The sequence below is a fragment of the Malurus melanocephalus genome, unplaced genomic scaffold, assembly GCF_030028575.1.
Source record: "Malurus melanocephalus ecotype Western Australia unplaced genomic scaffold, MMel_1.1 scaffold_396, whole genome shotgun sequence".
NCBI lineage: Eukaryota > Metazoa > Chordata > Aves > Passeriformes > Maluridae > Malurus > Malurus melanocephalus.
This window is the reverse complement of record NW_026623628.1, coordinates 660900-673384: the sequence shown is the minus strand read 5'-3', so window position 1 is coordinate 673384 and position 12485 is coordinate 660900. Positions and strand designations below refer to the sequence as shown.

General features: G+C 38.4%; 1 protein-coding gene across 1 annotated transcript in view; it reads left to right on the top strand.

Moving 5' to 3' along the window:
- LOC130581243 (1,4-alpha-glucan-branching enzyme-like) overlaps positions 1-5213 on the top strand; it is a 17955-nt gene extending 12742 nt beyond the window's left edge. Inside the window, exon 5 of the mRNA XM_057379248.1 lies at positions 4434-5213. Coding sequence (XP_057235231.1) covers positions 4434-4490 — 57 coding nt within the window. The 3' untranslated portion in view covers positions 4491-5213. The remainder of the gene's footprint in view (positions 1-4433) is intronic.
- Positions 5214-12485: the final 7272 nt, after the last annotated feature.

Here is a 12485-nt window from a genome sequence, read left to right as displayed (position 1 = left end):
TTTTTTTTTTTTTTTTTTTTTTGGCTCTTTACTAGAGATGCTGTTTGACTGCCAGAAGCCTTGATCTGTGTGGGACTTGCCTCATAGTTTAAATGGACATGCAGTGTAAAAAGGGCAAAGGTGCCAAAAAAAAACAACTGTATTTAACTTATAAACCAGATTCCTATCCCCCACCATCCTCTCTGTTAGCACATCTGCTGGTGAAATAACAGCAGTTACTCCATTCCTGCCAAATTGAGAATAAAAGGACTTTCAGTGATATTTTACGACTAAAGGTKTGAAGGCTAACTTTGTCAAAAACTCTTTACAGCTGAGTCATCCTGTCTCAAACTGATCTGAAGTTTTCCAGTCCCCTGGTTGTGCTGCCCCATCAGAAAAGGCCTCATGAGCCTTTTAGATGCCTTTGTGGTTTCCTAAAATAGTGAATTTTATGTGAACCTTAGAGGATTATTGGTGTAAAGAGCAGAGGGACAATTCCCTGTGATCTACAGCCCTGAGTCACCTGCTTTGACCTCAGAGTGTACCCTGCTTTCAGTAGGGAGTTTGGGTGAGCCTGGAGGGGAGGAAATGCCTGAAATGGGTGCTCAGGATGAGCAGAAAGCTTGAAACAGAAGAGAGACTCTCAGGGTGATTTGATTTKATGTGATTGATAGTAGTCAAGATGTGGGTGAGCTATGAATGAATTCTCTTTAATGTTCTGTTCTTTGGATTTTCACTTCTGTCCATGTTCATCAAGTGAGCCTTGGGAAATGGTGAAGGAGACATGAATGGGATAAAACTTGTGATCAGAAAAAGCGGGTTAGAAGAACAGAGATCAATAGAACTGAAGCTGGTTGAAGGTATATAATTTAGCAACAGTGTATAAAAGAATAAACTTGTGAGACACTTTGCTACGGTATGGAAAAAGTCAAAAATTWCATATCTCTGAGAATGTCTTTTGCTGATGAATACTCTAGGGTTCCTGTAAAGGTTTTAATCAGGAGACCTCTACATATTTTTAGTATACTTATCTATTTATAGGTAGATATATATCTCAGGCTGTATACTATATTTATAAACTAGCTAGAGATAATGAAGAATGGCAAGAAGGTGATTCTGCAAATCTGCTGATTGGAAGAGCATCTTAAGAAAAGAAAAAAAGCAAGGCCCTTGATAAAGAGAGGACTCAAACTTCGATGGACAATATGGACAATATGGACAATACARGAGTATTCAATGTCCCTTTTTGGGCCCAGACCCCAGGGACCAAGCCTGTTTTCAGACCCTATTGTGCACCTCTGAAAATAAAGTAGMAGAGCAATAGGTTAAAGATGCTGTATGTAAGTTGGATGCACCCAGAGGCTTGTATGATTTCAGTGATGGAAATGATGTTGACCATTATTTGAGAAAAATCACGGTGGTCAGGGGAAATTTCTGGCTGCTGAGCCAAGGCTGTAGCAAAAGTGAAAAGGAAGGCTGAGGGGTCTGTAGGGCATTTCCTTGAGAAGTCAAGAGCCACCTCCTGCTGGAATCTACATCCAAACAAGTGGGACATGTGAGATGGGTCAGTCASAAAGGCAGCCTGGATTTAGCAAAGTCAGACCATACATGGCCASCCTGATTCCTTTCTCCATAAAATGCCTCAAGCTTTGTGCTCAAGGTTCCTCCAGTCAGTGCAGTGAGACTTTCAGCCTTGTCTCCTGCAGCRTTCCTGCCTAGGAGCTCAGGAACTACAGGGCTGGATAAGATTAAAAAGGTGGGTTAGAAAGGTGAGTTAAAAGGGTGGGTTAAAAGCTGACTATCCATTGCAATTTCAGCAATCAGAGGCTCTGTGTCCAGCCATATCAAGGAGAGAGTCTTAGGAATTGTGACGGAGCTGTTTGGAGTCTTGAGCAGTGACCAGCATGATGAAAGCACAATTGTAGAATTAGACTGAGTTATTGACCAAGTGAACATTCAAGGTCCAATCCAGACACATCTGGAGTTAAGGATTATCCCTACTTTTATATATTTGAAAGTGTCTGGGCTCAAACGTACCATAAAATGCTTTCATTTCAACTTATCCTGTCAGCAGTGGGTTCCTGACTTTTTTAATCGTGTCACCCAATGGTAGATTGAAATACATGCTTGGAGCAGGTGACTTGGTACATTGGCTTGGTACTGGCAGTACACTCAGGGAAAATACAGAGAAAATAAGTTTCAGTTAATGGGCATATGTTAATGCAAGGGTGTTATGGGCATATGTTAATGCACCTGGTTGTTCAGGTGGGAGGAGCTGAAGGAAAAGGAATAATACTGGAGGGGAAAGGCTGAGAAAACTCTATGATTTAGGGTCTCAGGAGAAGGAGTGGAGGTGACAAATCCAGACTGAGATCCTGGGCAAATAATCCTCCAGTTTTCACCTTAGCAGGAAGGACAAGGGATCTCTCCTCCAGTCCATCTCACAGATAGTCTGAGTTCTGTGTATTTAAACAAGTACTAAAGCCAGAGCACACAGAATATAGTATTTCTGGAAATCTTGTTGGGCTGGGGAAAGGAATAATACCTTTATATTTGTAACAAGTATTATCTAATACTTGTGTAGTATTTTTTTGTACATCAGTGGAATGAATAATTAATAATCTTATTTGTAGTTATTRATAGGTTTAATCAATAATTAATATTTTTTTTATTGTTCATGCCTTAATTGTTGCTTTTTGTGTGAACAGCCTTAAAAGTGGTTGCACTGACCAGTGAAATAGGATTAGGAGATAGCGCGATGATTTTCTATGATTTAAGTAGCCCAGCAAGATAAAAAACTCTTAAAATGTAGGATTAATTTCCCTAGGTAAGGAAAAATCACATGGCTAAAGTGGTAAGCTGGCAGATACATCTTTCACGGCAAATGAAAAACATCTCTCTCATTAGCTTAAATACAATCATCTGCACAAGTTTTGAAATTGTGCTTGAAGCAATTTTTAAATTCTGATTGTCAGTAAAGTGGTTGGAGTGAGATGATCCACACTGCTCTCAGATTCTCAGCTGGTGTAAATTGACTTTAAAGGAATTGGGCTAATTTACTCCTCCAAAGTCTGACATATTATTGATCAGAATATAATTGAGWATTGTTGTGTCCTGTATTAATGCTAATTTTTATTCCCTTAACTAAGGAACAATTTACAAATTCTTTCTTAGAAAACTTACTTCTATTTGTTCCTCTTCCCTTCTCACTTCATCATCCAAACCCCGAGCRATGAATTTCTCAATACACAACTTCAAAATCTCTCCTTTATCTGTGTGTTTTGAGGCAGTTGACTTCATTAAGTGTTTCCTCTCCTGCGCAGGTTTATAGAAGCTATTTATCACTGAAACCTTYGGGGAGATCATTATGCTCGCTGCCTTTCAAGAAGCATTGGACACAGCTCTGTCTGGTTCAATGAAGATCAGCTGTTCTTTTCCTCTTTCTCCTTTTCCTAAAGCTCTTTGCTTTATTGCTTTATTCTCTTCTGAAAACAATGAAAGCCTTTCATGCCATCAGGCTCTAGTTAGCAGATAACGTAGTTGAAATTGCAGAATATTAGACATTCCACAGGGATGAAGGATAGCCTGAAAGAGGACGTTGTCAGAATGAAGCCAATAATCTTCAATCTTGTGTTACCTTTTATAATTGCATTTTTATTGACTTGTTCAGAAAACACATTTACAGAGCTGACAATTGATGGAGTGCYGTGTATCAAGGTAATTGGTAGATAGCACATATCGCTCTTGTTTTCTGATTGTGACTCTGCTCAGTTTGTAAGGAATGTCATGTAAAATACATTGCCATGAGTTCTTTTGTGATCTATGAGGAGTCTTTTGATTATATGTGTTTGGCTATTTTCATGGTATTCAGGGGAAAAAGAGGAAGAAAAATGCAATAATTTAAATGGTCCATTTTGATTCTCTCTGGTCTTGGGAGTGAGTTTTATTGTCCCAGATGCTGACATTCCATAGGTGCCAAGTGTGTGAAGAATGTGTTGCTGTGTCACTTTGCTGCTCTTTACCTGTATGAAATGACATCACAGGCCTCGCGACAATTGTAATTCACAGCAGAAGAGTTACAAAAGTTTGTCATTTATTATTGATTGGTCTGTTGACCTACATGTCCTCAGGTTTTTGAAACTGGTCACTGTAAGTCATATGAGACCCTCTCCTGGTAGYCATCTAAAATCTATCATGATAAGTTATTAAAAATAGAAAATTGAAAAGAGATTGTAATCAGGATGCCTTTTAAACTTTTATCTTGCGTAAGTCCAATACCAGAGACCAACACTCAWTAAGCATTATTTAAAAATTATATTTGCGACCCACAACACTGCACAAACAACAGATTTTTAACAGTTAACCTACTTTTTTTTTTCCAAGTGCTGTTATTTAGAAGTTGTGTACTGTAAGGTTTCTGGGTGTTTCAGCTGTTTTTGTCATGTTTTTCCTAGGTGTACATTCCAAGCAGAGTGGCACTTGTGCTTCAGAACACAGATATCCCGAAGTGAAGTTCTCTGTAGCTACCACTGAAGAAGCAAGTCACCAAGAAGTGCTGATAACTGTGCTAGTACTAAGTATAACAAAACTTGCTCTAAGGAGGCTTTCTGAGACTGAGTATAGTAATATTAGGTGTTTAAAATGTAAGATTAATATTCACATGTAATTGCAGAGCTCTTGACTTGCTAGACCCTCTTTTGAGGAAGCTTTACAAAGAGGCAGAAAGGAAGACGTTGGGTTTGTAGTTCTAGTAGTACAAAATTACACTGAAGGTGTTGCCAAGCAGCAGGTGTTCTCAATTAAATTGTTGTTTACAGAATTTTATCAGGAATGGTAAGAGTGATCCTGCTCCACAGTTTGTAATTTCTTATAGTCCTCATTTTGATAGTGAATTCAAATATTCATTATATATTAATGCTTCTTACTAAAAGTAAGTAGTTTGCTTTAAATAAAACAGAAGTTTTTGGCTAAAAGGCAGCCCTAACGGTTTGTGGGACCTAATTTGAGGCTCCTCTTCTTCAATGAAGTCTAATATGGAATGTTTATCCCAATGGATGAGAAGGTCCTCTGAGAGAATAGTACTTTGCCATTTTTATTTAATTAAACATGCACAAAAATGCTGGGCAGCAAAACCAGCAGGCCAATTGTCTGGTGGCYGGCTGATGCTGCTGTGTGTGCTGGTTCTTTGCTCCCACCCAAATCACTTTGTCTGTGCATCTCACTTGCTACAGCTGGACAAAAACAACACAACTGTTTTTTTTCAGATCAGTAAAATGTTCAGTGAGAATCATGTTTTGTTCTTAATGCAACGGTACCACACTGGAAGATGTGCTTAAAGTGCAGCTCTTCCCACTGCATTTATTTCACTGGCATCAGGTCCTTGCAACACTGATTTCACTACTTCCAGAAGCTGCCTTTCAGCTTGGAACATGATGATGTTCTTGCACTTTTATAACTTTTGAAACATTGCTTCTTGTGAAGAAGCAGTCTCAAAATACACTGATCAAACTAAGGTGKTTTTTTTGATTAAAATTAAGATAGTTAATTATTGGAGTGCTGCTAAGATAATTCAAGTGAGTTCCTTCATGAGCTACAACTTTTTTGTAAAGAGTAAGATTTTGTATATTTGAAAATGTATTGCAGAGTATTCTGGAAAATTAATACCAAATTAACGAGACATGCTTTATTTTGTTCCATTTATTTAAAAACATATTTGAATTGGTTCTGAAATGAATGTCTTTTGTACAAATCTGAATTTTCTAACTTTTAAARTAGCCAAAGAGGAAGATGTCCGTGACCATTTCCAAGTCATAATTTTACCCAGTTTCCTTTGTGAACCATTGTGTAAACTACTGAAGAGTTGGTGCCAACACTGAAAATCCATTCACAGTTCTGGGAATGCTTATTTGTGGCTTACTTCTTAAGCAAAATAAGGGATGGAATAATGCAGCATGATGAAAAACAGCCTTTTGCAGAATTCTCRCCAAAAGGACTTTGTGAACATCCCCAGTCTGGTATGTTCTGTGTGACAGAGAATGTTATATTGCAGTTGAGTACCATAGGATCATGCTTCATTTTCTTCTGCACCAGTTTGATCATTGTTTGGTTGTGAGCTAATAAAAGCATTCCTGTTATGCTATGACTTTAAATAAAATATACTGAACTGTTTTAGCAACTGGAACTGATTATCTTTTTTTTTTTTTTTCCCCCAGATTGTTTTTCCTTGTAGTGGAATAATGAGCAACTTCTAATACCTGTTATATTTACACTGTATTGATCTAATATGTTTTATAGGGTGGCTTTTATTTTTTTTTTTATTTTTATTTTTTTTTTACTGGCACCGGTTCCAGGTTTCAAAATGTAATGCAAGGCAAGCGTCTGTGTCAAACCTTTTTTCAAGAGAAGGAATAAATGTATGATGTGAAGTATAAACTGTAAAATTACATGCAAAATAAACTCTGAGGAGGAGAAAACAAATGCATATATGGTTTCTTTGCTTGCAATGTAAAACGATTCTGTAGCAGTCTTAACACTGAAAGGCAGATTAGGTTTTGCTCCATCTTGAAATCAGGGACTTGTCTTGGTCAGAAACACTCACAATGAGGTTGGTAGAGTATTTGGTCTCTGCATATTTTTTGTATTATAATGATAGAATAATAAAATCAAAAATTTGCAAGGTGAACAAGTAAATACAGAAAGCATAATAATTAGGGTTTTGTGGAGCCCAGCTCTACATTTTAATGGTGCTACTGCCTGGCTTGCAAGGCCAGAAAGTTTTCATGGAAAGTCAATTACTTTCTCCTGCTCTTGGAATTTTGATGGATTATGAAGAGAAATTCAGCTTTCACTTTCCTTCCAGTGACACTGATTGCAACCAAAGCCCCTCCTTAGAAACAGGTCATGCCTGACACTGTGTCTGGTTGAAGCCTGATGTATTCTGAGAAGCACAGGAGCTCCAGAGCTTTTTTAGCTTGGTTACACCTCAAATCAACACTATAGCTGTGGAAGAAAATGAATTGGTCTGTGGTGATATATCCCTGGGCACAAAGCTCTCCACAGATATTCAGACATAGTGAAGGAACTCTCTTTAAAGATAACTTCTTGTAGTGTACAGGACTCATAAGGATTTATATTTCAATGTTTGGAAATACAGATTTCCCTGTCACCTGGGAATTCTTGGTAGTCCTGGCCCCAGAAATTGTTACTCCTTGGTTTCTCTGACATTCCTTGAGAACTCAAGTTCATCTTCACCTGGTTTGTCTAAAGATTTGGACTGACCTTCTCTCTGTCTAGCATTGTGTTCTTTGTACTTAATAATTGAAATTATTCTCCAGACCAGGTGGTTATTGTGATAACAGGCAGGCATCCACTAGACTGGTGTGCTCCATGAGCAATGAGTTTTAATTTCCCTGCTGTTTTCTCCACCCACAATTCAAGCTTTACTTGCCCTCAGGTTTATTTTKAAGATGAAGAATGGAGTCATTATTGAAATTGGTGAGTACTTCTGGGAAAAAAAAAAATATTGGAAAAAAAATCTGAGCTTTCTGGGGTTTTTTTGGTTTGTTTTTTTTGGTTTTTTGGGTTTTTTTTTTTTTTTCTATGAAGCTTTTCTTTCTCATTCTGTTCAATTCAATACAGACTTTTTAACCATGTGCTCTGAAAAGCAGGAATGTGGTGCTGGTAACTCTGCCAAAGGGAGAGCAGCTGTGTGAACAGTAAGAGGCCAGACTAGATAAGCAGTTGCAGATAGTGCCAGGTGATACTTTTGTGTATTAAACTGTCAGTCACAGTTCTGCTTTCAAAGGATGTTTTAAGCATCTTGAAGTAGTTTTCATTTCCCTTTTTTTTTTCTTTTTTTTTTCTTTTCATGATTATAGGTTCTTAACAGTCCATAATGCTTAAAGGAAGAATGTCCTGTTGTCCTGTGTATTTAAGTCTCATTTCTCAGACCTTAAAAGTAACTCAGTAATGAAGTTGTAAAGGGTGAAGATTAACTGAATAAATAGCAGAAATTGGTTCCTTTAACTTAAATAAAGGGGGAGAATATATTCAGGWTGTTGACTGCTATGATTTGTCTGTTTTCTGCTAAATAATTTCATTTTCTGAGGAATTTAAGTATTCTGTATTGAAGTGTTTTATCATTGACTGATGTTTCCAAACTGGGTCTGTTGCCAGTGAAGTATTTCTACAGAGATTAAGTGGTGTTTTACATATTTTCATTTATCACACTGTTGCTKGGATCCCAGTTTCATAAAAGTCAGYCTGTAAGTRGCATCTTTGTAACAATTAATTGGAAGGGTTTTGCCAAGGAACACTCTGCACATGGATGTTTTCACACYTCAGAGTTTGTGGTGCAAGTTTTTGGAAAGGGTTGAGAGTGTAATTTGCTGTGATGGAGAGCTGTCTCTTATGCCAATCTTACTTTTTAATTCTCTTTAGGTTTCCAGATTATCTAGACTTAGTTTTGAATTCTTGAGAAGCATTATCTTTCTGAAAGTTTCACAAACATTTAAGAAAAAAAGGGAATCTGAAAGTTTTGGTCATTCCTGCCTTTATAGAGAGAAGGTTTTTTTTTTTTTTCTTCATGCAGTGTTTCCTTTACGTAGTTTTTTTCAGTTTTTGATTTATGTGCAAATAAGCTGCAGCAGTGATGGGCTGATATATGACTGCTCTTCTTAAAAATAATTATATAAGTTGCTGGTAAAAATAACTCCAGTTGAATACATTAAAAATATTCTGCTTATGGAAAGGTAGAAACAAAAGCTAATGATGACTCATTAGATGAGACAAATTATATTATTCATGCCTGTGAGTACAATATGTACCCTGTAAATATAAATAAGTCTTGGCATTCATGGTAAATTGAAGCCTAAAATAAATTAGGAGAAAGCATAAGAATTTGTAGGTATTGAAGAAATCAGTCTCAGCTGCTGGTTTTTCATATTTACAAAGTTATTCTGAACACTGAAAAAAAAAAGTGTTTAATTGAACTACGTCTGAAAACTGTCTTAAATTAAGAGAAATACAATAATTTCTCAATATTAGGAGAGTATTAATATTGATTCAGCACTAATCATCTGTGCCATTTGACTCCAAGTCAAATTAACTGCAAATTTTCAGCATTGTTAAAAGTTAGGAGTGAACTTTCTCAACTTGCTTGTTTCTTCTGCCTGTGTCTCACAGATGGCAATTTAAATGTATAGAACAAGGACAGTCTGTGATAGAATGTTGTAAATTTAATGTATCAAATATTCAGTCTTTGCTGGTGTTGTGAGGTTTATGACAAAATAGAGGCAGTGCATTTAGGAAGAGAGGTATGTCTGCAAACTCTGCAGATACTTTTCCACTTCAAAATGGAAATAATTTCTAGTGTAAAATCCTTCATAAAGGTTAATTCACTATTAAGAGGGAGGGGATAGGAGCTTCTATTGAAAGACTATGTCCTGGTGCAGTAAAGATATGGAAAACTGAAATGAAAACATGATATTTAAAATGTGTAGATTCTTAGCCATTACTTTTGCACAAAGCTCCTTTCAGCTGTTGACTGCTGCTTCTGGTTTTTTTTTTTTTGGTTTTTTTCTTTGTTCATAACAGTGGGCTTAGACCAAATGCAACACTCTGAGTCTCTCTGTGTTCTGTAAACTGTCACTGCTACCTGTGAATGTTTGGGGCAATCCCAGTTTTCAGTCAGGTGGGGTTAGCCTTGCTTTGGAAATTTCTAGACCAAGGATAAGAGGAGAAACTGAAGATATTTCCTGGTTTTGTTAAATACCATTTAAAATCCTGCCTTTGCAATTTCACTAATCATTTTAAATCTTTGACTGTGGCATGTTTTTTGTCAGAGAATAGCTAGCCCTGTGCAGCACCAAAAAAAAAGGTGGCGTTAGACTAGTGTGAGAAAGCCAATTATGCAAACACATCATGTCCAAAACTGAAATGTATTTTTCTGTCCATGTTTGTTTATCTGAAGGGACCTAGTGTTGATCACTTCATGAAATGGAGCAGACAGGCTGCATGGCATAGAGAACAGGTTTTTGTGCAAAAAACTATTTTCCCAAGGCAAAAAATATTCCAGTATTTCAAATACGGGATTTTTTTTTTTTTCATGAAAAATATTGGATTATAACAAGAGAGCATTTTCATAGGAAGATATTTGTCAAAAATCCTTCCAGAACAGTTCTATAAAAATAAGAATAGTATTCAAAATCAATGCCTACATTATGTGCAAAGTATGGACACTCACAACTTTAACTGTTAGTGTATGCAGCTGTGTTTTCATTTTTAGAGGGGGTTTTCATTAAACTCATTGTGTAATTGAATTACTGTGCCATTTTTATATTAAAATAAATTTAATAATCATGTGAAGAGATAAGGCTGTTGGGTTTGTTTTCCATAGACCTCCTTGGGATTCTAAAATTCCAGTCACCTGTGCAGCCACAGTTTGGCCAAACCACTGCTCTCAGTGATTCTCTTTCCAGGTGGGCTAAACTGYCCTTGTTGTGGTCCTTGCACAAAATCTGGTGATGCCAAGTGGTGAACTGGACTGGAGAACTGATTTTGTGGAAATATAACTCTCTTGAATGGCATAAGCTGCCARGATCTGTAGCTCTAGCTGGAAAACTGACCCTGTGCAATTGATGGACATCTGTCTCCCTGCAGCCTGTCTGTGGGGGTGACTGCTGCATTTAATATTTGTATTGTATTTGTTCTCATTGTGCTGTTACACAGAAATAACTCAAGTATTTTTCAATAACTTTCTGCATCTACCAGCCCCYGTTCCTCAAGCTTGTCAGACAAGAGCAATGCAATACCTCAAATTCATGGATTAGCATGGTGCATAGTCCTTTACAACGGTTAACTTCATTTTAAAAACCCCCAAGGAATCGTTCAGCAATGTGACTGTTTCGAAACAAGCTGGGCATGATTTGCCTAACTGGGTAGAGCTGGTACAAACATGAAAGGAGCAAATGTCCTGGAGTTGTGCATCTGCTACTGCTACAGAAGCTCTCGCCAGGAAACGYTGGCCTTGCACTGTGTGCGTGATTATGACAGTCCCATTTCAGCCTGAGTGGTGATGCACACCTTGTTATGTAAAACACTGAGCAAGGCTGTTTAAACATGAAAGATAATTGTTGATTTTTCACAGGTAGACATTCCTGTGACTGATTAAACACACTGACCTTTGGTGTGAACGGCCTTGATGGGTTTTGAGCCATGGCACGCTTTGATGCCAGGCAGAGCTTTCAGCCTGTCTTGTCTGTTTTGCTTTTCTCTGAACACAGAGCTTGTGAATCTTCCTGTTTATTCCTGTAAGCAGGGGTTTGGTGTGCTTGTGCTCCCTGCAGAGTCCTGCCACGTCACAGCACCCACGCCATGGTCAGCCCTGTGTGCCTGTAGGTGTTTTCTTCCTGTTGCATCGAGCCACGTTAATCTGAGCAGCCCTGGTTTCCTTATCCTTTCCTATTTTTCTGTCTCCTACCTCCCAGGGAGGTGGGGGTGCTGTTGTGCAGATATTTGCAMGGGTTTGGGCCCATCAAAAGGTTTATTAAAGACAAAACTCTCAACTGCTTGGGGTCACAGGGAACTGCAGCACAAACGTGTTGGCCTATGTTTTGCTTCATCCTTAAAGGTTTGGTTTCTAACTCCCRACTTCCCCAGATTTTACAGATTCTATCACACCGGTCTGGCCCCTTTTCATACCTGAAAGAATCAGTAGTGGTATTTCAGCTGGTGCCTTCACAGCAGTGACTAGAACAGCACAGATGTGAGCTGCAGTCAGAGGTGTGCCATTGAACCACCTTCAGATTCTCAAATTTATTCCTCATCTGTTGAGCAATGCCTGTGCGTTGCTGTTTGGGAATTTTCCCCACGAGGAAGAATGGTAAATCTGAGCATGTCTTTGCATGCATTTCAAAGTCAGTTTTGTGTGCCACACCTCTTTACTTTGACAAGCTGATATGTGGCAGATGACATACGCAGAATTTGAGAGAATCTCTCCAAAATTCACCAGGTACAGCCTTTTGCACTAGGGGAAGCAAAGCAAAGTGTGAAGATGTGAAGGGCTTGTGATGACACCTCAGCTGCTGAGGTTGCTCTGATGCCCAGAGGTGAATCCTGCTGGATCCTGCTGGGTTGGTACAATCAAATTCACCCTCTTCCCACCTCTGTCATGTCCACAAATGTGCAGGTGCTKCCCATCCTCCAGGGGTTACAGATGCAGTGTCAAGAACTCAGGGGACAGAATGACCAAGGTAAGCAAGCATATGAAACCTCAAGGCTCAACACACAGAGTTTKGTGTTTCTTAACTCTCAGCTCTCACTGGAATTGATCAGGAGCTYACCTTGTCCTTCACAGTGACTGCTGCTGGCAAAAGACACAAGGAGTCTGATAATCCTCTTTCTGGGCAGGCAGGCTTGTTTGGGGATGTTCAGGAATAGCAGAATCGATGTGGAGCACAGATCCCCAGATATCTCTGCTAGGTGTCTGTAGTGAAGCTGCTTCTCCT